Below are 26736 nucleotides of genomic sequence, written 5' to 3' on the forward strand. Positions count from 1 at the left end.
CTGCARGGAGATAGGCAATTTCTATTTGAAATTTGCTTGGCTTCCACCAAATTACTTTGCTCWGAAACAAAGCTGGTTTGGGGGCATTCCAGAAATGGTGGGAGGCTGCTGAAAACCACAGTGCCAATTCCCACCAGAAGACAGCACAACATGACTGCCTTGGCTTAAGCCCTAGAGTCAAAATAGGAGATAATCTATTTCAGCATTAAAAAGGTTCATGTCAGGGTAGGTGTGAAAACAGTACAGCCGCTTGGGACAAACTGTGGTAAGACTTAAGAGAGTGCAAAGAAAAACTGGCAGAAAGTCTCTATTAAATAAAAAACCAGAAAGAATTATTGAAATTCCTGTGTTTCTCATAAGAAACTTCCACATGCAGTGTTCTGGACCAGACATGTGCAACAAAACCTTGCTGTGCTTGGGTAACCTCACATGCACAGAGAGGAAATCAGTGCTGAGCATATTCCAAAACAGCCTGAACACGTCCTCTACCCCATGGCTTTTCCTTCAYTGCTACAAAATGACTGCTCCAATAACAGTACTCCACTGCAGAATACCACGAATGATGAAATTGAAAAAAACACGGTTCCAGAAACCAACCTGTGAAGCCAAAGAAAAATGGCAGAAGTATGTTTTTGTAGACCAGTTTGGGGGCTTTATCTTTCATGGTATTAAATCAGTTACACTTTGGTTTCTGCAAAATAAGTAAGTTGATCATTATCACAAGTAAGCAACTGTTGAAAAAGAATTTTGAATGTAAACATTCTCCCAAGGTGTTTTTTTTATTTGTTGGTTTGGTTTCTGTTGGGTTTTTTTTTTTTTGTTTTTTGGTTGGTTTGGTTTTTGTTTGTTTTTTTTTTTTTTTTTTTTTTTTTTTTAATTGTTGCTGTTGTTGTTTTTTAATTTAAGTATGATTGGCCTCACTGGTCTGCTAGCTGGAGGTCTGGAGAACCAGAGTTCAGCTGAAGTTGACAGGACTGCAGAGGAATTGTTTACATATTAATTTAAGCATTCATCTCTGAAAATACTGATTCCTCTCCCTGTTTAAAACCTGGTTCCATATGAAGTCAAAGTATTCTGCAAATAAACATTGATTTACTTCCTTGAATGCCTTGATCAGTATATCCATGGTGTGTTTTACTATTAGGCTATATTTGCACACAGGCAATTTGTTCCACTCCAAAAAATAGCAGCAAACTGTTGTAGCTTGCCAAGAGATCTTACCGACAGCTTAACAGATTGAGAGAGCAATTTGCCCATTTTGTACACAGACATAAATCTTTACACCTAACAGCTTTGTTTAAGCRCCAGGACTGCTCTCTCCCACACCTGAACCTGCCACTAACACACGTACAGCCGCTGGGAAAGAGCTGGCAGTGGGGGAGAAAGTTTGGATTTACAAATGGTGCCTCGAATAGCGCTGCTCTCTCCTACGGGAGTTTACACAGATGCAGAGTTCATGGTGTACTCCAAATTTTTTTCACACTCAGTACTCCAGTGCTTGTGGCTGTGCGAGCCACACGTACAAATTCCAGCTTTGCTTTCTCGGCACAAGAGCAACCCTTGGGTTGAAGGACTATCGTCAATTTGCCCCCTCAATTTGCTCCCCTGCGGGTCTCCCAGGTCTCTGCAGGGGAGGAATCTTGTTATGTAGCAAATTGCAGGTACCATGTTCCTTTCACGAAATCTTATAAAAACAATGATAGATTTCAGCATTGCGCCCCACAAATGTGGTCAGAGGGCTGAAGCACCTCTCCTATGAAGACAGGCTGAGAGAGCTGGGGTTGTTCAGCCTGGAAAAATCTCCAGTGAGACCTAATGTGGTCTTTCAGTACCTGAAGGGAGATTAGAAAAAGAAGGGAAAGGAACTTTTTATGTGGGTATAGTCACAGGACAAGGGGCAATGATTTAAAATGGAAAGACAATTTTTGATTAAATCTTAGGAAGAAATTCTTTAGTCAGAGGGTGGTGAAGCACCTAAACAGGTTGTCCAGAGAAACTGTGGATGACCCATCCCTGGAAGTGTTCGAGGCCAGATTGTGTGGGGCTTTGAGCAAGCTGATCTACTGGAAGGTGTCCCTGCCCATGGCAGGGTGCTTGGAATTAGATGATCTTTAAGGTCTCTTCCAACCCCAACCTTTCTATGTTTCTTTCAATGTAAAAATTATTGCTCTATTTTAAAATAGAATTATTGGGCTACAAAAGGAATAGTCCTTTTATCATTAAAAATGAGAAAACTAAAGATAGTTGCTACCACRCAGTGCATGGTTAGGACACTTAGCTAAGAATATCAGGAAGGCTGCACTAGGTCAGAGTAAGTGTCCTCTTGCCCAGCATTTTGTCCCTGAACAAGACCAATAGMAAATGCTTCAGGAAAGAGAGTAGTTGAAGGACACGCAGGTGGTGATAGCTTTGCCATTCCAGTTCCAGCAATTACCATTTTAAGCATTTTCTGAATAGAGATTGGAGCTGGACAATTATGCTTAATAGCCCTTGATGGATCTTACAAGTAGCTATTAATCGAAAAGGGAGCCTCTTTTGTCATTTCATGACTGATTGGTTGCTTTGAAAGCTCTTAGTGAGGACCTTGTGTRAGGCTTTTTTAGAAATGTAGGTAACTGAAGAGGCCAAATCACCCTTATTCATACGTTCACTAASTTTTTGAAAGAATGCTATTAAGTTTGTGCAGCATGTGCTCCCGGGGGGCTAAGCGGCACAGGTGTCTCCGGAGCCTTTGTGGCACCACATTTGTGGTGGCACCCCCTGTTTTCTGGGGCAACTCACACAGCCAGTTAAATAGCAGCTAGTGGTTCAGCAYTTGCACATTTAAATGTGTTTAAAATAGCTGATAAGCTGCATCAGATCCCGCCAATATTATTAATGTCTTCAAAATTAACCACAGTGCCTGAAATATCACTCCTAAGCGCAGAATGAYCCCGAAGTTCCTTCTCTCTTGTTCCTGCAACAGCTAAATGCTTTCATGGAGCAAACACTAAAATCCTACATCTTTACTTCCTCATCATTACCTTTTAAGAAGACTAGAACCTCTGTATTGCCACTCCTGACAGGCAAACTTTATTCTTAGCCAAAACTTGTAATTGAGGGAAATAAATCTTCATTGCCTTTGAGAATGAAAGGAAGGTCATTGAGAATACAGGCCACTAACAGCTGGCATGAATCAGGGTAGCTCCAATAATATCCCTGCAGATATACAAAAATAAATAAAAATATTACCTTCTCTTAAAATACATAAATTTTCTGTAACAGTTCTGCTTTATGTAYGTATGCATATATGTACATATTTCAAGGGTTAGTTAAAAAAACTCTATTTCAGTAAATAACTAGCTTCAGGTCTTCGCTACCTGGGCACAGCTGGCTCATGCCCAACATCCCCAGGTCCTTTTCCACCAGGCAGTTTTCCAGCCACTGTTCCCCAGCCTGTAGAGCTTGTAGATCCAGGTGCAGGACCTGAGACTTTGCCGTGTTGAACATCATCCCACTGGACTTGGCCCATTCAATCCAGCCTGCCCAGATCCCTCTGCAGAGCCTTTCTGCCCTCCAGCAGATCAACATTCCCACCCAACTTAGTGTCATCCGCAAACTGAGTGAGGGAGGGAGCGCTTGAACCCCTCATGCAGATTGTTGATAAAGGTATTAAACAGGACCGGCCCCAGCACTGAGCCCAGGGGGACACCAGTCGTGACCAGCCTCCCTCCAAATTTGTCCTGAAAGCTGCCTTCAGCAAAGCCACAATGAGGAGGTCCCTCCGGAGACTGRAACCTGCCAAATGCAATGCCAGTGATGCGTCCTCAGGCACTCCCAGGATCTCACCTGGGTGAGCCTTCCAATACACAAGACAGGATGATTTTGAAGAATACAGATGGATTCTAAAATCCTGCTAGCTGATGAAAAATAAGGGTAATAAATCATTCCTTGATGAATTCCACTTGTTTCTTTAGACTTATCCCCAGGATAAGTGATACAAACACAAAGCTTCTCATGGCTGTTCCAGGAGGCAAGATGGGAATAGACTGAAAGTTGTCAGTATTGTGTTTCAAAGGCATCCATCACACCCATCACAATGCTAGCTGCAGTCTCCAAAATGCCAATTATTTAGAAACACTGAACCATACTGTGTTACACAAATTGAAGTGGGCTGATTTTATTACAAATATTTCTCTTTTCCAATTAAGAACATAGTAATATGTAGTGAGGTGAAACTGTCCTGTTAATTTACCCCTGGAAAGCATTTATTCCAGGCAGACAATAACAATAACAGAGGTAGAAATTAGTTTTCCTCTCTCATTTGCAATGACTGTGATGGGTCTTAATAGGAACGTTAATAACAATCTTGACCCAATCTGCATCTAATCTTCTACTGCTGTGAATAGAGTGACAGCAATTTGCACCATCTAATGATATTTTGTTCTTTGCTTCACGACAGTAGCTGTATAAAACACTTTCAAATTATTCACTCTTTCCTAAAGAAGGATTAAATTCATATATATTTACAAAAAAAATGTGTTGGCAATCAGKTTCTACTCAATAATGTATTTTTCAGGATTACATTATTTTAGAAGCATACATGATAATGCTTCACCATTTAAATCCATTGCATTATTTGATTTTGATCTACATAGGCAGGTATTGTTAGAAGAAAAAAATTACAAAACCCACAAACTTGTAAGAGGGAGATAAAGAGGAACATTTATTCTATACTCCTATATATTTGAATCAGTATTAGATTTATATCTAGGTCAGTCCTTGAATAATGTGGCCTCTGAATTCCATTAAATTTCTGATATCTCTATTACAAGTCTTTGCACAGTCCATCAGAAATAAGAATTTTATTCTTTTGTGTTCCACTTCTCTCTTACAATAGAGATAAAACCTGGATATCATAATCTGTTGTCGCAGACATTATTTCACTATTACTTTTCATTTAGATGAGCAAGGGGGGAAAAAGTGGGTTTTTGTAGGTTTCACTTAAAAATGACATGAAGTAAGTGAAATGTAGAATCGCACTGTGTACACAGATTCATGCCAGAAATTATACCCCTGTAGAGTATTTTTCTGTTAACATCGTTGAGATAAAAACCTCATCTTCACATTGCCGATTTCCATTTGAATGCTGCCAGGGAGAGATTTCCATTTTTTAAGCTGCACTGCCCTCAAGGGGAAAGGATCCTTAGCTGTAGTTCCATGTCCACGCTGCAAGAACAAAAGCCATGCTCAGTTTTCTCCTTCAGTTTTGAAATCTGAACACTTTGCTCCAAATGTTACGCTGATGATTTCATACGTTCTTGGTATGATTTTGGCATTGTAGCACAAAGAGGCTCAGGCAAAGTCATGTTTTATTTGCTTTTTTAATTCCTTACACATTCTATTTGTGTGTGTGAGAGTGAGGGCTTGTAAAGGCAATAAATGGGAAAGAGAATGTCGGGAGGTGCTTTTATATTTTTCTGAGATTGGTGGGTGTAATGGTGATCTACCCATGGTCTGATGCTGCTTAACTGTGGTGCCAAATGCTTCACAAAGCAATGCTGTAGGTCCTGCAGAAATGTGCTCATGGCTTCTGTGAGAGTGGAGCGGGACAGAAAACACYGCAGGGTCAACATTGCTTACAAAATTTTTTTACTTCTGCTTTGCAGAGCACATTCCTAACACGTAGGTGGGCACTGCCTTACTGCATGGAGAGCTGCTAGGCTTATGGTGCACATGCTATACATGGTCACCGTACCTATACCAGGTTTTTCCTGCAAGCCACAGGGTTTGCTCTGTGTGTGTAAGGCAGTGCAGGATTCACATTGTGCCCCCAGCACTCTACAAGTTCACAGTATTTGGTAGCTCAAATACTGAGGGCAGAAATTCATGGCAAGAAGCACAGCCTCCCTCAGTGTGAGGCAAACAGGCTACGTGCCCACCTCCCATCCAGAGCAATTTTCAGGATTCTCCCCCTCATGTCGTTTACCAATGTGTTGAACCACTAACAGAAAACTATGGATTTGGAAAAGCTTTGCCTAAAGCATAAGCCTGTTTAGYGTATCTTGTCTAGCTCACCCTTCCTCTCAGTGGTCTGGGACATGAAATCAAAAGACAAATGGTTATCAGGGTTTTTCTGCTGGAGGTTAAAGGGTGTGTAGCCATTTTTAGGATCCTCCACAAGGCAGCTCTGGACTCTCTGCAGATCTTGTATTCACTGAAGGAGCTGATGGAAGTTGCTTGTGCAGACCATGAAACTGACAGGTGGTCTCTAGTTTGGAAAAATTATCATTTTCCAATAAACAGCTGGCAAAAAGGCAGGTTTTAGTGAGAAGCTCCCTAATACAAACAAGGAAAAAAAAGTTATTTCTGCTATTTGAATCCTGTTATTTTCTTCAAAAAAAAAAATTAGAGAGCTAGTAAAATATTGGACAACTATGATTATYACTTCCATAAAAGCTCAAAAAGGTCACAGGGAGGCAGGATATCACACTGGGGAAACCATCTGGGATGTATATCTGGGTAKGATGAATTCCAACCCCTTTCAAATAAGTAAATTAAATTTAAATATTTCACGATATAATTTAATGCTGTCAGGCAAATTGAATAAAATTCCAGATGAGAAATTCCTAYAGCAGATCTTTTACAATTTCCTAGAAAAGATGTGTGATGAAGGAGGAGCAGGACTTGATTCAGTGAAGCGTACATAATGCTWCAGTATCTTTCCACAATAGATGCTCCAAATAAGACAGCAGAAATAATGACTGAATCAGAAAACAATGATGTGATTTAGCATTTGGAAAGAAAAGAGATCAGGTTGGTRTGGACAGAAATAGGCTGCCATGACTATCAGAAATTCTTGTAAGGAAAAAGAGCATACTGTGAAAATTGCAGGAATACTGAAGCGGAAAAAAATCAGTATCTAATGAAAAYTCATCTTTGAAGAAGATTAAGGGTTTTGCAAAGGAGAGGGAATGGAGATTATAAATTCATCACATGAAGCTAGCCTCAGTGTTAGCTGTGAGCTTATGCTGAGCCTCCAGGACCTTCTGGTGGTGTTATGTCAAGATGAACACTGGCTCAAATTAGTGCACAAACAAAAGCAAACATTAAAAATTACTGCTGTGGATCTTGTGGCTGAACCATAGGTGCTCCACAATTTTTCCCCACCCACTTCCATCCCATTGCCCATCTGAGGAGACAAGGCATGCAGGAGAATCAAATACTAGTTCAGTGCCAAGAACAGCTTCATGCTCTGGTATCAGGGAGCAGCAGAGAGCAGATGGCCGTGCTGCAGCATGTTCATGCAACAAATTCAGCATCCAATGTCCACAAATTCTGTGTGCTTACCTTTCAAACAAATAGCTATAACCATAATTATATAATTAATTATATATTAACATAATTAATTGTGTTAATTATTCCCACTTTTTATCACTAGATTTGCAGCATTAAACCTTTAGCCTGCAAAAATTCCTTCTAAGCTTTTTCTTGTTTGATTTTGAAAATAGGATTGCCTTTAAAATCAATWACAAAGGGGAGATTTAGAAGCATATATAGGTAAGTCCAATCTGAGCACCAGCTCAGCGTGCAGTAGTGTAATCACCACATTTTAGTAAAAAGGGAAACTTGTAAGAGACAAAAATGTTCTTAATTTGTAAAATGATGTGAACTATTCTGCCTCATACTGCTAAGTATTCTATTTAAAAATTCAGTTTCTTTATGTATACTTTGTAAATGCCTAGTTTTGTATCTTAAGGCACATTTGACAAATGAAAAGGTTGTATTTTTCAGCTGAGACAKTATCCTTGGTATTATMATGYCTTTATTATTAAATATTTTTATAAATACCTGCATATATATATATATATCCATATATATATATATATATCTGCCTATATTATTAAATATAGCACCTAAATATTCTGTTGCTTAGTTGTCTGATTGTTTTGTAAAGATTTTTTAGCTCTGTTTTTTCTGTTAGGACCATTTTCTTTTTTGGGGCCTTTTTCCTTTTTTTAGGCTGTGTTCATCTACCCCCAGAAAGCCATGCAAGCTCAACGCTATTGGTGCTTGTAAGAAACATGGTCCTTAGTAAGATATGGTGAAAATTTCATTTGGTTTTTATGGGATAAAGCCTGAAGCACTGGGCAGGTGAGGGAGACTACAGGCATCCTGTGCCAAATTTGGGAGCGTTGGCAGCTGTTGATGGCAGTGTGACCCGTTGCTCTGGGCAACATCTACCTGCTCAGGAACGTGTGGGGAGGCAGTGAAGAAGCACAGAGCAACTCTGAAAAATCTTGTGTCCTTCTGCCACAACAGAAGCATGCATGTGACCAAACCATACTAGCGGCGCTGGCGCCTGCTTTCCCAGGGGACAGCGGACACCTGTGACCAGACCTGTGACTCCCACCAGCCTGCTGGCCACAAAACTGGATTTGGCAGCAAGCCAAAAATTACACACTCAAGAAATTGATTGTTTATTTATTTCAGGGTGCTCGACAGTGTTCCACAAATCAAACACCTTCCTCTGGGTTTTCCATGCYATTMTATACACACAGAAATTCCGAGCCARTGACTTTCCAAGTACAGTTCCTCTACTATGGTTAGGAATTTCTGTACAAGCTACATAACCTCAGCTAACATCTATGAATGCTCAGGGGAGGATCTGTACCTGGCTAGGGGTCTTTGTGACCCGTTGGCATGATTTTTCGAATTATAATGAACATAATTCAGCTGTAGGATTCATGGACCTCAAATATTTTGCCATAAAAATGTATCCACAGATGTGCATCAACATCTTGATTTACTACATCCTCGAAGTTTGTTAGTTCCCAGATGTCCTTGACTATCTGTTCTACTGATATATAACATTTTGATTTACAAAATGCAGTTAGTTCACTACATCTTGATTTGATATATCCATAGCTTACAACTAACAAGCTTTAAGCTTTAGTTCCCGGATGTCCCTGACTGAGGGATGCTGCCTGTTGACTGTCCCCCTGGTCAGATCTCCTTTCTTGCTTATTATGCGTGAAAGCGTACGAAGACCCGACATCAAAGAACTTGGCGGCTCCACATAACCTCGGCGACTCCTCATAAACTTAGCGCCTCCGCATAACCTCGGCGGCCCCACAAAACCTTGGAGGCTCCATATAACCTTAGCGGCTCCACATAAGCTGAGTGCCTCTGCATAACCTCGGCGGCTCCACATAACCTGAGCGGCTCCACAAAACCTTGGAGGCTCCACACAACCTGAGCGGCTCCCCATAACCTTGCCGGCTCCACATAACCTGAGTGCCTCTGCATAACCTCGGCGGCTCCACGTAACCTGAGCGGCTCAACAAAACCTTGTTGGCTGCACACAATCCCGACACATCGCGCATTCACCGGGAGGCCGCGGGCAGGGACGCCGCTCCCGGCCGGAAGTGACGTCCCCGCGCCGTCCRAGCAGGCGGAAGCGCCGCAGGGAGCGGTAAACAACGGCGTCGGGAGCCGCGGCCGCCGCTTCCATCTTGGAGRAGCCCGAGCCCGAGCCCGCCGGCGACCATGGGCAGCGTTCTGGGCCTCTGCTCCATGGCGAGCTGGGTAAGGTGGATGCGGGCGGTGCGGGGCTCCTTCCCGGCGCTTCCCTGCCCGCCGCAGGCTCGGGGCCGGCGTCAGGGGCTTCCCCCCCTCCTTCCCTCCCCACCCGGGCCTCGCCCGTCGCTTCCCAGCCTCTGTGTCTCCCAAGGCGGCTGTGGCGCTGCCTTCCTTCCACGTCCTCCGGTGCAGTGAGGCTGCGGGCCCCTGCTTGATCCCTGCCCGGCACCAGCYGGGCTCTGTCCGCCCCGAGCGGCCGCGGCCCCCGCTCCGCCCGGTCAGGGCTCTCTCCCCGCTGTGCCGGAGGGGGAGGATCCCGCCGCTTTCCCCCCCTCYCTCGGGCTTCTCCGGCGATCCCCACGGATCCGTCGGAGCCGTTTCGTCGGGGCTCCGGGGAGCTTTGTCCTTAACCCAGRCAGGGCGGCCTGTCGAGCTGCTGGCCGCCGCTTAATCCGCGTTTCTGTGAGGGAGGTGTTGCGGTGCCCGCTGAAATCACCTCTCCCCGAATTTGTGAAGGGTCTGATCAAATGCTTTGAACTCCAGCATTTCTTTCGGGAAAATCAAAACCCGCACGTTGCCTTGATTCTGATATTTGTATTCAAGCCCTCTCTCTTACGGCTTTGTCAGGAGCAGCTCCACCCTTGGCAGCATCTTTGTCTTGCCGWGCCATCCTTTCCTCGAGGCACGGTAATCCGTGGTGATGTGTCACCACCATGCTGAGGGAGCATCGTCAGGTGATTTTTATTCATGGGAAACAGTAGATTGAGGTGGCGTTAAAACTGGTGGCACTATGCAGGGTAAGGAAGTTGGTAAAGAGACTTAAATTGAGGCATTGCTTTTTTAYCCATAAGTGATATGTCTTTCCAAGTCTAGTCCCTGTGTATATAGACAGTCAAGTGGTGTGTGAATGTTAGATGTTTGCTGTAAAAATACCAGTGGGATTGTGAAAATCTGTATTTTTGTACCAAAAATAATGTACCATGAATTTATTAAATTAAATTACCTACAGCTAAAGCGTTCATACACACAATTTTAATGGTATAACAAAACATCGCATTTATCCAAGCTCTTGTTTTTTGTGATATATGAAKGCATGGGCTTTGGCTCCCCTGCTTACAGAGTGGCATTTAATTTAGAGAGATGATGAGTAATCCCTTAATCTCATGTACAGATTATATGAAATCATAGAATTGGAAAGTCTGTGTAAATTAGTTTCCAGGCTGATATGCATGTAAATAATCGGCTAGAACGCTGTTAATAAATTCCTTTTAATTACTGTGAATGTTCATTTTACTCTCATTAACATTTTAAACACTGCTTAATGGTTTAGCCAGTTGAATTTTAATTACTAGCTGAATATAGGTAACATACCTTTTTAAAATTATAGTCAAATACTTGGTGACATTGTGACTTGGTGACATTAAAGCTATAAGCTTTAATTCAAATACTGGAGTTTATATATACTGCATTTTCGAGTTTATAAACAGTCTTTCTGATAACTGGTAGTTGTTTGTAGTGCATGAACAACTGCTGTTTGCTTACTCTTGAGTCTTGTTTCTCTACAGAGGAATTTAGCTAATGGCCTGTTAGATAAAATGATTTGCATGAGAACATAATCTTAATTAAATCAGAGTTACTGTGAGTAGTTAAGCCCTGTCCCTTCCTTTTAAGTGMCCAAACAAATCGAGGTGGGTGTTTTTTGTTGGTATTAGTTTTCTCTTTCYCCTGATGGCTTTAAAGTGTTGATTTTTTTCCCACATTTAAAACCATAGCTAATCAACACTTAAAACCTGCAAAACACTTCTGAATAGGAGAAATCTGTCCACACTGGTCTCTAAGTATCTGTCAGTACAAAGTACAAACACTGTACATGGCTCTGAGAAAGAAGCACGCAGGGAGGGTGAGGGAGCAGCTGAACCCAATGCAGTGGGTTGGGAGTTGGGCTGTGCCATGGCCAGGAAGGCTCCTTGGCCTTGCAGATGCTGCTGTCAGTGGTGCTTCTCTGCAGGGCCACGTGTTGTGCTGCACAGAGCTACTCTGTGTAAGGTCTCCGCATCAGGCCTCATGCCATGCTTGTTTCTTCTGGGCTTTTTGTGGTTGTAGCTCTGCCCTCCGGTGTGCTGATCAGGCAATGCTTCAGGTTGGCATTTTTAAGGGCAGAGGGGAGCCTGTCAGAGATGGGGGGTGAGGGCAAAGCCRTAAGGGCACAGTCATCTCACCAAAAGTCCTGTGATCCTGACAGCCTAGATTGATAAGGCAGTGCTGTTTTTCCTCTGCTGTGTCTTGCCTTTATTGTGCTGTTCTCTGAAACATCTGACCTGCTGTTTTGCTCCTTTAATATTCTCTGTCAAGGTAARGATCTTGATTGATTTGGTGTCTTTAAGCTTAAGAATAGGGATGATGTAGCTAAACCCTGACTAGGCCCAGCAGGAGCTTAGTGTTTCTGCAGATTCCTAATTCAAKATATAATCATTTAGTMATTACTGCAGTAGGAAGATTATATTTGATATTAAAAGCTTGTTCTTTGTGCATCAGGGGCAGTAACACTTTTCCATGATTTTTTTGGGTTTTCTCTCTCCTTCTCTCTCCTTCACTGTTCCTCATGCAATTTCTATTGCCCTGGGGAATGAAGTGACTAGTTTAGCAAGCATTAAGTAACTTGTCTGCCCAACGGGCTGCTCTCAGAATAGGTGTGTGGGTTGTCTTTTCTTATTTTGCCTTAGTAAACACCATTAAGCTGCTTATTTTTCCTCAAAAATGTAAAGGGTTATGAGTTGGTAGGTAAGGAAAAAAGTTACTGGAAGGCAATAGATTTTATGCAGTTCTGACTTAGTAACTATTGTGTAAATTTCCTTATGAAAACAAGTGAAAAAGTAATTGTAGAGTTAACTTTTGCCTGCATCTGTGACTAAGCTGGGCATCACCTGGGGCGTTAAGCTTTGATCTGCATGGTAGTATCTTACTACTGATATTTTTGTGGGAGGTGTACTTCCAAATTTAGGAAGAARGTGGCTCAAACTCTCCTTGTCTCCTCTGCTGATAAACTGAATTCCATGGGCTGAATGTTCTTTGGTTTCTGTTCTTTTTGAAGTCTGTAACAAGTAATTTTGCCAAAAKTATAATGCTATTTTATTGGAATAGTATGTATTTTATTCTCTTTTGCCAAAGAAAGAGARAATTGGACTGTAACATGATTCCTTGTGTAAGTGTCCAACTTGTATGAATAGTATCATGTTTCAGTAGTGTCTCTTGTTCAGAGATGTGCATGAACTGTTTGGAGGAAAAACATTTAAAAAGCTGGTGTTGGAGCTCAGACACCTTAGTCAGGTGTATGGCTTTTCTTGAGGCACATTCCTGCCCAGTGAGGTGGAGACAATTATCTTCATTTCAGCTACTGCAAGTCTCTTGTGCCTGAAGAAGCATATGTTTTTCTGCCTTACCCTGAGACACTTGGGAGCAAGCTGCTTGAATTATTTAGGTATTTAACAAACAGTTTAACACTGGAATTCATTACAGAAGTGAATTTTTTTACCAACTGCTCCTTTCCACATGTTTTCTGCCGCAGATGAACCTAGCCATATACTCCATTCTGCGAAACTCAACCTTTTATTCATCAACATGTTTGGAAATATTAATGCAGACAGAATTAGTTCAAGAAAGCAATTTTTGAACAGAGAGATTCTTCACTAGAGAGGTTATTTGTGTGTGTAGCAAATAGTGTAATACAGTAGTACGATAAAATTCTGATGAATTCAGAAACAATATTTGCCATACATTTCCTACTTATGAAGCATAGATTCCCCTAATGTAGTTATTTGCAGTCTTAGAGCAGCCTCAAAGGACCACATGGTCCATCTTTAATGAAAAAGGGGGCYTGAATAGGGTGATATATTGCCTTGCCCAGTTATGTCTTGAAAACCTCCAGGGATGGAGCCCTACTGCATCCTTGGGGAGATTGTTGCAGTGACTAATTGCTCTCAGTGTAATTTCTTTGTTATGTTGAGGTGAAACTTTCTGTAATCAACACTTTGATATTATTTGTGCTATAATGATACTGAGTGGAGGAAGAGTTAAAAAGGGGCAATATAAGAACTTTTACGTCCTGAAATACTTGAAATGAGAATCTGCCTAACTTCACTGGTTTAGCAAGACAAATGTAATGGTGCAGTTTGCAAGTTTAAAGCTGTTTCTGTAGAATAGTGGACTGAAAATTCTTGGCTCCTTGGAAGGAACACACATGCCAAAAAGAATACAGGGAAGTTACTGAAAAGATGAAGTTTGTATGTCCAGTGTGTGAGTGGTTGAAACTGTAAGAATGATAATCAGCTTTTTCCCCGAGGGCTTCTCAGGGGCTGCCAGGAGTGTTGTGGCAATCTGTCTGCTTTTCCCTGCAACCCCTGGGGCTTTTCCGGTAGCAGCAGACTACTGGCATTTTTGTCATATGACTAAACTTCTGAGAACTCTTTCTGACACATGCCAGTCATACTGGCTGATTGACATGTCCTGGTCATGTGGCCTTGTAACTATTCATGTCATTATGTTACTGACTGAGTGTCTCTCATGTGGTGATGAACACCTGTGGCTTTTGTCCCATGGTGGGGATGTCCCTGGATGTGTGCTGGGGGAGAAGCTGGGTTTTAACCCTGTTCTGTGTCTTTGTCTCAGGTAGCATGGTCTGCTGTAGCTCAGAGAGGGCAGTGATCACACATTTTGATTGTACCTTTCCTCCTTTAGCTGATGTTTACTTGTGGGACATTGCCTTTCTTTTACTTCCCAAATTGTCACTCAGTAAGAGGCAGAGAATTGTTCTCTGCTTTCCAACCCTTTCCTGGTGAAATAGCACTATCTGCTCCCTTTCGTCCCACAGTTTTCTRTTTAAGACCTAAATACAGGTAATTTTTTTCCCACTTTTTTTACTTCTTGTATTATTACAACTGTACAGCATTCCCATCCACTTTTGCTGTTGGTATTTGGTGTCAATAACACAYACACGGTGTGTTTGCACTATTCTTGTATGGGACTTTTACATGGCATAAAATTAATTTTGCAAGCTAACAGAATTAWGTGAGTAATATGAAATAATGTGCAACCTAAGATTTAGTCTCTTTTACCTGATTTTGTGTTTTGGAAATGTTTATGGCCCAGTGAGGGTTGTGTCTCAACTGTGCCAAGTGCTGGAGTGTACCTACATGACAGTTCTGCTTTTATCTTTTTTCCTGTGGTGTATTTGTTTAATCRCTGCAGCTGTGGAATGGAGGATATAGTTGTTAACAAAAACAATCCTTGCATGCCATTTGATTGAAATAAAATACAATTCAAGAGAACAAATTAGCCTGAATCCAATCTTTGTTTTTTCTTCTGAATGACTAAGTGATTACTTTTGGCATAGCACTAATTTCACTGTGCAGYGGTGCATCGGGAAGCGCTGCTGTTTTCTGAAAGGTGTTGCAGTGACTTAGTCTGCACTAGTGGTGGGATGCACAGGATGAGTCATTTTCCATCATAGTGTCTGATGATCTGCACAGCTGATTAAATATTGAAATCTAGTAATCCAAAGCTTTTTAAATAATTCATATTCTGTCTTTCTGTCAGATACCATGCTTGTGTGGAAGTGCCCCGTGCCTGCTTTGCCGATGCTGCCCCAGTGGAAACAACTCCACCATAACTCGGCTGATTTATGCCTTCTTTTTACTTCTTGGCGTGAGCGTTGCCTGTGTGATGCTAATACCAGGCATGGAAGAGCAGCTGAAGAAGGTCAGGTTATTTATTGCTAATGTTTCGTAGAACAAGTGTCACAGATCATAGTAATTGACATAATGAAAGCATGGATTTTATTTGAAACTATGTAATTTTGCTACTGCCTGTGCTTCATAGTCACCATTAATTTGTCTGTAAATCAAATAAACAAAGAACTTGTGGGAAAATCCCTCTATAGAKGAAAAGCGCCTCTTCTTAAATGCTCAGAGCAGAAAAACATAAAATCTTGCACCAAACAGGTGTGTGAAATCATGTATTATTGACATGCTTGTATTAACGGTACTTAATTGACTTTTATTGTGCTTGCGATTAAAAAAAATCATGTCTTCTAGTTTTGTTGTACTAGTTAAAGTTCTGTTTTGAAGTCTRCAATGCATAACAAAAATATTTTTCGCTAATCATAGTAGCATGTTTTCCACTCAGGGAACTAGTAAGTGTTTTTAGGATCTTGCAGTTATTAACTATATAAAAATATAATATAACATTGGAGAKTGAGTTATAGTAGAGCTTACAGGCTCACTGAACTTGGGTTGCATATACTTCAGTTCAGTTCTGCTGTCTTTAGTTTTTTTCAGTAGATAGTAACTTCAGTTAGGCATACTTTTCATTTTTTTCCCCCCCAGAATGATTAATCTATAAATGTATATTTCAGGGTGGTACAGTTACCACATTAGAGCTTCAGTGGGAGCCATGTTAGTCACCTAGGAAAGAAAATTACAGCCTTCTGGAGTATGATTTGACTTCTGAAAGAAGCTGCTCATGTCCTGCTAGTGACTGGAAAGAATGTTCTCAGCTGTTTCATATGGAAGTTATGGATAGACCTAATTGATGGTGATGCTACTTATTGAGACTGTGTTTTAAAGAGGTTTAAGCAGGCTGCCACCTCCTAGCTGTGTTATAAGCCTGATAGTAACTATCAAGTCAAATTTACCAATTCCCAGCTCTTTGATTATCTCTTGATTCAGATCAGACAGTGAAAACTGCATTTCTTTGAAATTGCTAATGACATAAAAARACCTGTTAATATCCATGTCCCATTCCTGGAAACATTCAAGGTCAGGCTGAATGGGGCTTTGAGCAGCTTGATGTAGTTGACGATGTCCTTGCCCATGGCAGAGGGGTTGGTCTAGCTGAATTTTAAAGGTCTCCTCCAACCCAGASTATTCTATGAAAATATATTTGGGTATGTTTAGAATATGCCTATGCAGGATTTTTTTTCCCTTGAATGTGTTTGATATTCTAGGTGAACTGTAGCTTATGATGCAGTCTTTCAGTATCATAYTTTCTAACCATGTTAATAGTTACATAATGTTACAATATTAATGAATTGTCTATTGAAAATTTATTAATATACATTTACTGACAGGGGGTCTTATAAAGATGACTGAAGTATCTTGCATTTATCACAGATTCCTGGATTTTGTGATGGAGGGTTGGGAACAAGTATTCCTGGTGTGCAGGGTCACGTGAACTGTGATGTCCTGGTTGGCTACAAAGCCGTGTACCGCGTGTGCTTTGGCATGGCCATGTTCTTCCTTCTCTTCTCCTTGCTGATGATCAAAGTGAAGAGCAGCAATGACCCCAGAGCCGCAGTGCACAATGGGTAAGATGCAGAAATGAGTGCTGAGTTAGTTGGTAATTTTTGTAAGAGGCAAACATGCACATGGATGTAGCTTTTCAGGTTCTGAACTATGACATTGGATAATCTGTCCAGAGGTTTCCCAAGATGAGAAATTCTGCTTCTGTYTAAAGACAGTGAAATTCAGAGATGAATAATAACACTAAGTTTCATTCCACTGAGATTTTTTCAAGAAACAGAAAGATTTAAAAGCCTCATCTGTTCTCTGGGAATTTATATTCCTCTTAACTTTGAAGTCTGTAAGAACTTGTTCTTTCTTGAAGTTTTCTTTTAAAGGTTATAAATTGCACATATATGCCTGTATAGATATATAAAAGGTACTTTTTCTCTTTTTGCTATCTTTTCAGTCACCTCTCTGCAAAAGGAAATTTGTTATGTATTTAGTTTCTGAGCTTTCCAGTAGATTTTCTTTTTTAGTTTTAGTTTTAGTTAGAATTATCAGATGGAAGAATATAGTGGAATTTCAKATTGTGGGTTCACACAAGTGGTAGTTTTCATCCAGGCTCTGCCTATGCATAATGTAGCTTCTTCATCCAGGGAGATGTAAATGTTTGTAAGAGGGTGTGATGCTAAAAAGCCTAAAACCATTTATGGTGCCTAATCTTGGTGGTCACAGTGATTGCTTAGACTATTGCTTTTTCAAGGTGTCTATGTTTAAAAGAAGCTGTGAACATCTAAGCCATAAAAATGATGAAGTAATTTTATTTTCTGTTCAGTATAGCAAGATTAAATACATCTAGTATAAAACGAGAAAAAGCTTTGAATTATTTCTGTAGGGGAAAATAATTATGACTGAACAGAATATTGCTTTGTTTACTTTTGGTTTTCTTGGTCTAAAGAAAAAAAAGAGCATAGTATTAAAATATGTTAGCAGCAGTAACTCACTTCAGCCTTTCACTCCACCTTGCTTTGTTCAGCAGAGCATGCTTGTTGCAAGCAAGAAGAATGCCGGCTCAGCTAATTCTGTATCAGAGAATGTATCTGTATCTGTTGTTTTTTGGGGGTTTGGGGGTTTTTTGGGGGTATCTGTTTTTTTTTGGGTTTTTTTTTTTTTTTTTTTTTCAGAAAAAGGCACATGGTAATTTTACATGATGTGGGATGTTTTTTACCTAAAAGTGTTCTTAAGTGTTTGGGATCTTCTTGATAACCTTATTTGGAGTTGTGCTCACCAATACAAATTTAGGTACTGTTTATGCAACCCATAGCAATTTGCTTTTCTTAGCCAATGTAACATCAGCACTAGGATAAAAGGAAAAAAACTGTTATTTGACTGTTGCTGGTAAAATATTTAATAACATTATTTTCAATACTTTGGTAATAACTCATTGCTTCAATAATATGCATTACAATAAGGTTTGTGAAAAGCTTTCTAGCTTTTGATTTTTGAAGTTGTGTGTATGTTCGATAATACTTTGAGATGTAATGTTTTTGTCAGTGGTTTGACATAGTCAAAATATTAGGTTTTTCCATTTTACTAATTTTTTCATATTTTGCATGCAAGTTAAGCTTGGTGATATGATCTAATGCCAGTGTTCACCTTCTCTGCCTTTTTAATAGCTGTCCGAGTTGTTTCATGCCTCAGGTTTATAATAACAATAGAAGAAGCCCAATTATATTTATGAGATAGTTGCTGGCTTGCACAGAATGCACAGCAGCTGTAGGTGTTGTTTCAGATGAGTATTGTTTTCAGTTGTCATATAGGATAGAGCATTAAATCCCTTAAAGGAGTCTGAAATTAGAGGTTAAATATATACAAACCTGAAATCATTCTTATTTCTATAATTGACTATGACAGTGATTAAAAAAAAAGTGRACTCAGAAACTAATTTTAATGGGGTGTGTGTATTGCACCATAAATGTTATAACTTAATTCAACTTTAAGACTGGATTTAGTCACTTCTCTATATCCCAGGGTATTAGTCCCTTCTGTTCCGTATTCTGTACTTCTGTCATTTCACATAGTTCCTCTCCACACAACTGGCACTTGTTCTTCTTGGTCTCCATCACTTGATTGTAACAGCCAGCAGGAGAGATTAAACTTGCTMGAAGTATGGAAAGAAATGGAGAGGGATAGAAACCTTGAAAAACTGACAAGTGTTTGACATTGTGGGGGTGTGGTACACCTCTTTATGCTGTTATATTCAGTTTTGAAATACATGTAGATGGCACCATGCCTGTTTTTGGAGCTTCCTGTCACTGGGATCAGAAAAAATRGTCTTCACCTCCTCCTTACAGTTTTGTTGGCATAACAATTTGAAGTTCCTTATGCAGGGTGTATTTATACAGCTTGTATGTGGGGTGAGTTTGGTGCGTCTTTGGTGAAAGATACTTCCTTGTATGCTTTCTGGAAACATCTGATTTGTTTTGATYGTCCTTGAATGCGTACCTTTTACTGGGAAAAAGTTCCAATGGCACTGCACTGAAACAGGAACTTAAAATTGGATTGTGTCTTTTCTGTGAAGGATAAATAATTTGCTTTTGTTTTTGTTATGAATCCTCATCAGCTGTAGACCTAAAGAATTTGAAATTGGGTGGGAAGAATCCAGACTTTTGTATATCTCTCTCATGCAGGAAGTGAATTGAGACTGGTGGGGAGCTCCAGCATAATGTTTTCTGTCATTCTAGGCACCAGTCAGATCTTCCATCATTTTGGTTTTGATACTAAAGGCAGGAAGGGATTTTTTAACCCATTTTTCTGATAGGCAGACAATTTAATAATCTCACTGCTGTGGTTTAAAATTATTTTAGGAAGAAAAAAATCAGCTCACAATTGGCTTAATTTGTAGTTTATGAGTAAAAAGATACCTCTGAGAAACAGGTCAAACTCTGTGTTAGTCTAGCAGAGTTTTAGAATAACTTTTTTGAGAGCAAAAATGTTGGACACATAAAATTTTCATCCTGCTTCAAAAAAAGCAAGTTAAGAATGAGTGAATTAAAAAACCCAACTCTTCAAGATGTGTGTTTTATGTGTGAATTAGAACAGACTTAACAGTTGCTTTTTTTTTTTTCCTTGTAGATTCTGGTTCTTTAAATTTGCAACGGCACTTGCAATTAGTGTTGGAGCTTTCTTCATACCAGAGGGACCATTTACAACTGGTGAGGGAATATTGTCTTCCTCTGTATCATGGTGCAATCATACTTAGTTTTAAAAGAAAAGTAAGTGCATGCTGATATCATACAATTTTTACTGTGGCTGTATAACTGTAGTGCTTCTCTGTATTTAGGGACACTAAGACAGGGGAGTAAATTATCTRTGGTTCTTAACTGTTTTTGTTTTATTCCTCTTTTAGTATGGTTTTATGTAGGTATGGCTGGAGCATTCTGCTTTATTCTTATTCAGCTGGTCTTGCTTATTGACTTTGCCCACTCCTGGAATGAATCTTGGGTTGAAAAAATGGAGGAAGGAAACTCAAGATGCTGGTATGCAGGTAAGAGACTGCACTACAGTAAAGTTTTAAATCAGATTTAATGTGCATTATGTTAAATAAGTTACTCACTGAATAGTTCATTTTACCAGAGTGCAGAAAGAGCTGCTTCGTGCATGAGTATCACTTTTTCAGATGTGTAGTTCAGCTCCATTGATATCCTTCTGTTGTCAAGTTAAATAAGTGGAAGCAGAAGAGCAGCAGCCTCTGAGTAAGAAGATCTGTTCCCTGGGAGCCAGGCATCAGTTTCACACTATCACAGAGTGGGTGAGGTTGGAGGGGACCACAGCAGTTCATCTGGTCCAGCCTCCCTGCTCAAGCAGTCTCATCTTKGAGCACATGGCRCAGGATTGTGTACACATGATTCATGAATATCTCCAATGAGAGTGACTCCACAACCTCTCTGGGTCATCTATTCCAGGGTGCGGTCATACACAAAGAAGTTCTTCCTCCTGTTCAGGTGGAGCTTTCTGTGTGTCATAATATCAGAGAAGTGGCAACTGCAGATTTTATGTTTTTTTTTTCTGGCCACAGCTTTCATTATCCCTTTACTGCTGATTACAAACCTAAGTAACCTGTTAGTGCTTCATGTTGAGTATAATCATCTCAAGTAATTGTTTTTTATGTCTGCCAGTTGTTCATTCTTTGAACAGTGTGAAAGGCCAAGATAGTGAAGGAGAGCACAAGTCATCTCACCGGAGAAATCATACCTTGTTTTATTAAAGCATTTCAGATATGATAATTTAGGTGTTTCAAAAGATRGCATAGCATGTCTTCATTCAATGGCCACTTCATTATTTAATGTTTTTACTAGTATATAATTTGGAAATGAGATTTTTTATTCTAGAGAAGTATTTCTTCAGTTTCTTTTTAAACTGTTAGCCAAAGTGTACGCAGTACAACTGTTTCCTTTATCCTTGCTCTTCCTGGTTGTTGTTAGAGAGCACTGGAGAATCAAATATGGCTTTGGGATTCTCATGTATTGTGTTTCTTTTTAATACTACAGACTACTGAGAAGTGTTTAAATTTCAGTGCCCAGAGCTGTTGTTGTATATTGTATCCAAAACTTAATAATCATGTGGTATTGTTTCAGTTTTAGTAGTCTTTATTATTAACCAGTTAATGATTTTGTTTCTTCACAGCTCTGCTCTCAGCTACAGCTGTCAACTATCTGCTGTCTCTCATAGCTATTGTCTTGTTTTACGTATATTACACTCATCCAGAAGGTTGTTCTGAAAACAAGACATTCATCAGTGTTAATATGCTCCTGTGCATTGGTGCTTCTGTAATGTCAATTCTGCCAAGGATTCAGGTACAGTTTGAATTCTGTTACCTCTCGTGTTACCACAGTATAATTGTGCCCGTGAGTTTTGATTGCCTGACTTTCCTGTTTTGTGACTCCTTTTTGTAGGAATCTCAGCCACGATCTGGTTTGCTGCAGTCTTCAGTGATCACAATCTACACAATGTATTTGACTTGGTCAGCCATGACCAATGAGCCAGGTAAGTGTAGTAGCAATGTAGGGCTTTTTGATAACCAGTTCAGTAGTAAAATGTATCTTCACCTCTTGCAGGGCAGCATTAGAAYGGGGTTATAAAATGTGTGTGTATTAGGGCTCATTTGCTGCCGTGAGCCCACCTTCAGAATTTCTTAAGTTGACCAGGATGCTGATTTTATTTTTCCARGCTGAGGATTTAAAACAAGTATTAATAAATGTTGTCAATGTTTATTGTGATGGAAAACAGTAGAATATCTCTAAAAATAAATAAATAAATTCTGGTGATTAAAATAAATCCCCAGATACTGATTTTGGTGGTTTTAATTGGGTCTCCAACTCTTTTATTATAATTGTGGACAATCTTACGTGCTTCTGGAATGTGTCATGGAATACGTGAGTCATCTAATTTAGGCAGTGATTATGGGGAAATAAGATTGAAACATCTGAAAGTTGGAGACATCAGTATTACCTGTGCATGCTGTGGATTGAGAACCACTCATAATAAAAAAGTGACTTAACTGGCATTGTTTTCCAATTCTGAGATGACTCAGGTACCCTGTCTGTAGAATGTTTGTCAAACTTGTTTTCTAGCAGTAAAATTCCTGAAGTTCAGTATGCAAAGATGTTAATTTTGTTGCGTCGAATTATATGAGATGGAATAGTAAAGCAGTTGATGCATATCTTACATAAGTTCAAAATCCTTTTATCTGCTCGAAGAGACAGATTTTTATGCCATATACTGTCATTTCCCTACTCTAGAGAGATTCAGTAGGCTAAAATTAAATTCAAAGCTTTTTTGCTTCAAGACTGTCACAGTCACGAAGTTCGTTTCTATTTCTGTACATTCAGCATGGAAATGTGCTCTTAAATATTTGTCCTGTTCTGTTTTATGTAAGTTCTAATGCAGTTTCCCTCACAGACAGGCGCTGTAACCCCAGTCTGCTGAGCATCATTGGTTACAACAGCACCACCATTCCAGCCCAAGGTCAGGTAGTGCAGTGGTGGGATGCACAAGGAATTGTAGGACTGGTTTTGTTTTTACTATGTGTTCTCTATTCAAGGTAAGATTCCTTTTAAAAAATCAATTTGTATTGCTTCTTATTGTTTGATACTAAATGGTATTTATTTGGGTAACTGTACCATGTCCTCTTCTGTCAAATCCAGCATCCGAACATCCAACAACAGCCAGGTTAACAAGCTGATGCTGACCAGTGATGAATCAACACTGATAGAGGATGGAATGCCCAGGAGTGATGGCTCCCTTGATGATGGAGATGATGTTCACCGAGCTATAGATAATGAAAGGGATGGAGTTACTTACAGCTACTCCTTCTTTCACTTCATGCTTTTCCTGGCATCACTGTATATCATGATGACGCTTACCAACTGGTACAGGTATTTACATWTGGTTAAATGTTGTGCTAGTAACGAACGTACAAGATGCCATCTCTTCCTGTATAAGGAGGCACAAGTTGTGTGCTCTGGAATGTAGGTCTTGTATGAGTCTTCTCAAGGGAAGTTACTGTTTGAGTTGCTTTTAGGGAATTGTATTTGAAAACGGTAGCCAGCGTTGTTCACAAGTGCCTGTCGTACTTTCTAGGGTGATTCTTGTCATTCACTGAACTGCTGAAATACATTCTGCTGAAGCAAACAGGATAAAGTCTGTAACAGGATAAAGTCTGTAACAATTTGAAATCAGTAAACACTAGGCCCATGTCTGGTACAGAGAGCTAGAAAAAGGACATGTTACATGAGCAGGTCAAGGCAGAGAGGTTCCTTCCCATCTACTCAGCACTGGTCACTCCTGCAGTTCTGGGGCTTGCCATTATGAGAGAGACATGGATGTACTGGGGAGAGTCCAGCAAAGGGCCACAAAGATGATGAAGGGATTGGAGCATCTGTTACATGAGAAGAAGCTGAGAGAGCTGAGACTGTTCAGCTGGGAGAAGAGATAGCCCAAGGGGTGTTTCATCAATGCACAGAAACGTCTGAAGCAGTGGTACAAAGAGGATGGAGCTGGGACTGCTCAGTGGKGCGCAGTGACAGGGCCAGAGGCCAAGGGCACAAACTGAAATGCAAGTGGTTCCCTCTGAACATCAGGAAACACTTTTATTGCAAGGGTGACTGAGCACTGGCACAGGTTGCCAAGGGATGTTGCGGTGTTTCCATCCTTGGAGGTACTCARAAGCCATTTGGGCCAGCTGGCTTTAGATGTCCCTGCTGGAACAGCAGAGTTGGACCAGAGAATCTTCAGCGGTCTGTTCCAATCACAGCCATTCTGTGACAGGGCATGGTGGAAGGRAATCAGGTTGTCTGCTCCTTGAAAAAATGCTTGCAGTAAAATAGTTCTGTGTGTGAATTGTTGTTAACAGCCTGATCACATGTTCTTCAGAATTAAAAAATACAAATTATYGTTTCTAGTTATTTGGCAAACAACAATTTGTGGTGAAATAGCATGTAGAATAGCAATAGAAATATATTCCTTCAGAAGTAATTCTTGATAGATAGTCCTGYTTTGGATTTGATTTGTGGCCCTACTTGGGTTAATACGACATCAAGATRATTAATTTCTCTAGGTGTTGTTCTTTGGCAAGGCAACATACATTACTTGTATCTCTAAATGCTATCCATTTATTGCCTTTCTGCAGATTTGCTTTGAGATTCCTTGTAATTATATCTGCTTCTTGACTGCTTCGCTTATCAAGTATTTTTTGAGCTGCTGTTGTTTTTCCCTCTTCCTGTGACACCAGTTTAGAAATTGTGTTCTTGTAGACTGGTGTGAACTGTCTGGAAGAAGGGCCCTTTGAGGTGTGAAGTGAAAATGATCTGTGAAAACAGTGTTGAAGGGTGTCTTAGAACACAGGCCTGTTGGATTGAAAAAAAACGTTTCAAATGATCCTTTTTCTTTTACTTCTTTCACAGTCCGGATTCTACATATGAGACAATGACCAGCAAGTGGCCGTCTGTGTGGGTGAAGATCTCTTCCAGCTGGATTGGCATMGTGCTGTACGTGTGGACTCTGGTGGCACCGCTGGTTCTTACCAACCGCGACTTTGACTAAGCTGTGCTGCTCTCCAGGGAGGGTGTGTCAGCGCCACGTATCCCTGAAACAAACAGTATTCTGGGTAATAGTGCGGATGTAAATATGTGTGTGTGTGCACTGTCCAGGTAGTATTCCTTGCTTTATCCTGCATGATTACCTTGAATCATGTCTTGTCATTTCACTAAATGACTTTTTTAGCTGAGCTCAATGCTAATTGTTGTAATGATGGTTTTCATAGGATTACTCCTAGCATGAGTGCTTTGGGAGCACGAGAGTTGAGATCAAGAACTTTTGGAAGTATGGGTTTTTTCCCCTCAATTGCATTAAATAGTTGTAGGAAAAAAAAGTGCAAGTGTTAATTAGGGTAACTAAAGAGGTTAACTAAAGTGCTAGGTCAGGCTTTGCAAGTGAAGGAGGGGCTGCCTTTGATGATCCCTGTTGCCTTGATTCCAAAGTAAGCCTTGAGTAAGCATTGTTAAGACTCAAAATGGAGCACGTTGGAGTTCACTGGACATCTTGCAGCACTTCAGCACTAACAGCCTGACCTTTCCCATGCCGATGGCAGCAGTACCTTCAGCACAGATGTGAGGGGGAAACTTGCACCTGGAGCTGCAGAGGAGCTAGTCCATTGTGTTCCATTGCACACATAGGAGGACAGGCACCCTGAGGAGAAATATCCTGGTATCAGATGCTCAGAAGCATGTTTTTAAGACACCGGTTTACAATGTGCATCTACATATTATAATTGTTTTTTAAAGTAGTTTAAATGGCATAGTTGTGCTGTAACTTATTGCTGTTTTGTGTGCCACTTTCTTCTTGGCTAAGCTACAATCATGGAGTTTGCAAGGAGCGAAGTGGTGAAAGCTGTGTAAGCCCATTGGAGGARTTGTTTGAGTATTGTGAATAAAATATAAATGGAGAAAAAGGAGCACTGAAATTACAGTAACTAAAGGAGGAGGTTTGCATTTACTGAGGCTTAAGTGTTTCTTGAAATATTTGGGACTCCGAATCTTGAAATCTTTTGCTGTATTAGGTATTTTGCTTGTTGTCCATTGCCAGAGATGGACTTAAGCCTAGAAAGTCTCCATCTAGGCATAGTTCCTGTGCAGTTACAAAATCTTAAAATGCTTTTGTGCTTGCTGCTTTGCAACTGAAGTACATAAGCTGMATTATTTCTCTGTTACTTGTCACAATTTGAGCCTAGAGCAGCCTGCCTGGGAGTGACCCTGAAGCCTGCAGCAGATGTCATGCTCATCTCTTTCTGTGGTGTTTGTAACTGTGACTTCCTGTTGATATTCTATTTTAATTCTGCACCTGAACACGGACATTTACTGCAGAAGTCTGACATGTCAGTCAAACTTGCAACAGTAATGGAAAGATCAGTAAAGGCTTGTAATCATTTGGAATATGTTGTTACCTTATTAATAAATAAATTTGGAGGAAGATGTCCAATGTCTTTTGCTGTCTCATACTGCTGCCAGATGTGGCCACTGCAAGGGTTTATGTTATACTGTYATCCCCTGTGAGGGGGATCATCACACCTGCGAGGCAGTGAGTTCCCAGCTCTTTGGGAGGTCAGGTGTAAGCCCCAGGATGAAGCTCTCTTGACAGTTCTGTGCCCTTGGGAGCCGTGTCTCTGCAAGAACACGCCTTGCACCTCCTACTGCATTCCTGCCTCATCAACTGCTGCCCCACCCCGGACTGCACCTGTTTAAATTCAGGTAAAACACCTGAACACCAGTCCTACTACAGCATATCGTAAGTCCTGTAATAAACAGTAAGTTGCTGAATTCAGATGAACAGACAGCTCTGT

The 26736-nt window shown here is 40.5% G+C and overlaps 1 protein-coding gene across 1 annotated transcript; it reads left to right on the forward strand.

The window, feature by feature from the left end:
• Nucleotides 1-9419: 9419 nt before the first annotated feature.
• On the forward strand, nt 9420-26225 carry SERINC1 (serine incorporator 1). The gene is made up of 10 exons (XM_057363631.1): nt 9420-9567; nt 15154-15315; nt 16728-16921; nt 19974-20053; nt 20248-20385; nt 21525-21694; nt 21794-21884; nt 22800-22941; nt 23045-23275; nt 24803-26225. Exons 1-10 carry the CDS (start codon nt 9529-9531, stop codon nt 24939-24941), a joined length of 1386 nt encoding a protein of 461 aa, XP_057219614.1. The 5' UTR covers nt 9420-9528; the 3' UTR covers nt 24942-26225.
• The last annotated feature ends 511 nt before the right edge of the window (nt 26226-26736 follow it).

Source organism: Malurus melanocephalus, unplaced genomic scaffold (assembly GCF_030028575.1).
Source record: "Malurus melanocephalus ecotype Western Australia unplaced genomic scaffold, MMel_1.1 scaffold_29, whole genome shotgun sequence".
In the NCBI taxonomy this organism is placed as follows: domain Eukaryota; kingdom Metazoa; phylum Chordata; class Aves; order Passeriformes; family Maluridae; genus Malurus; species Malurus melanocephalus.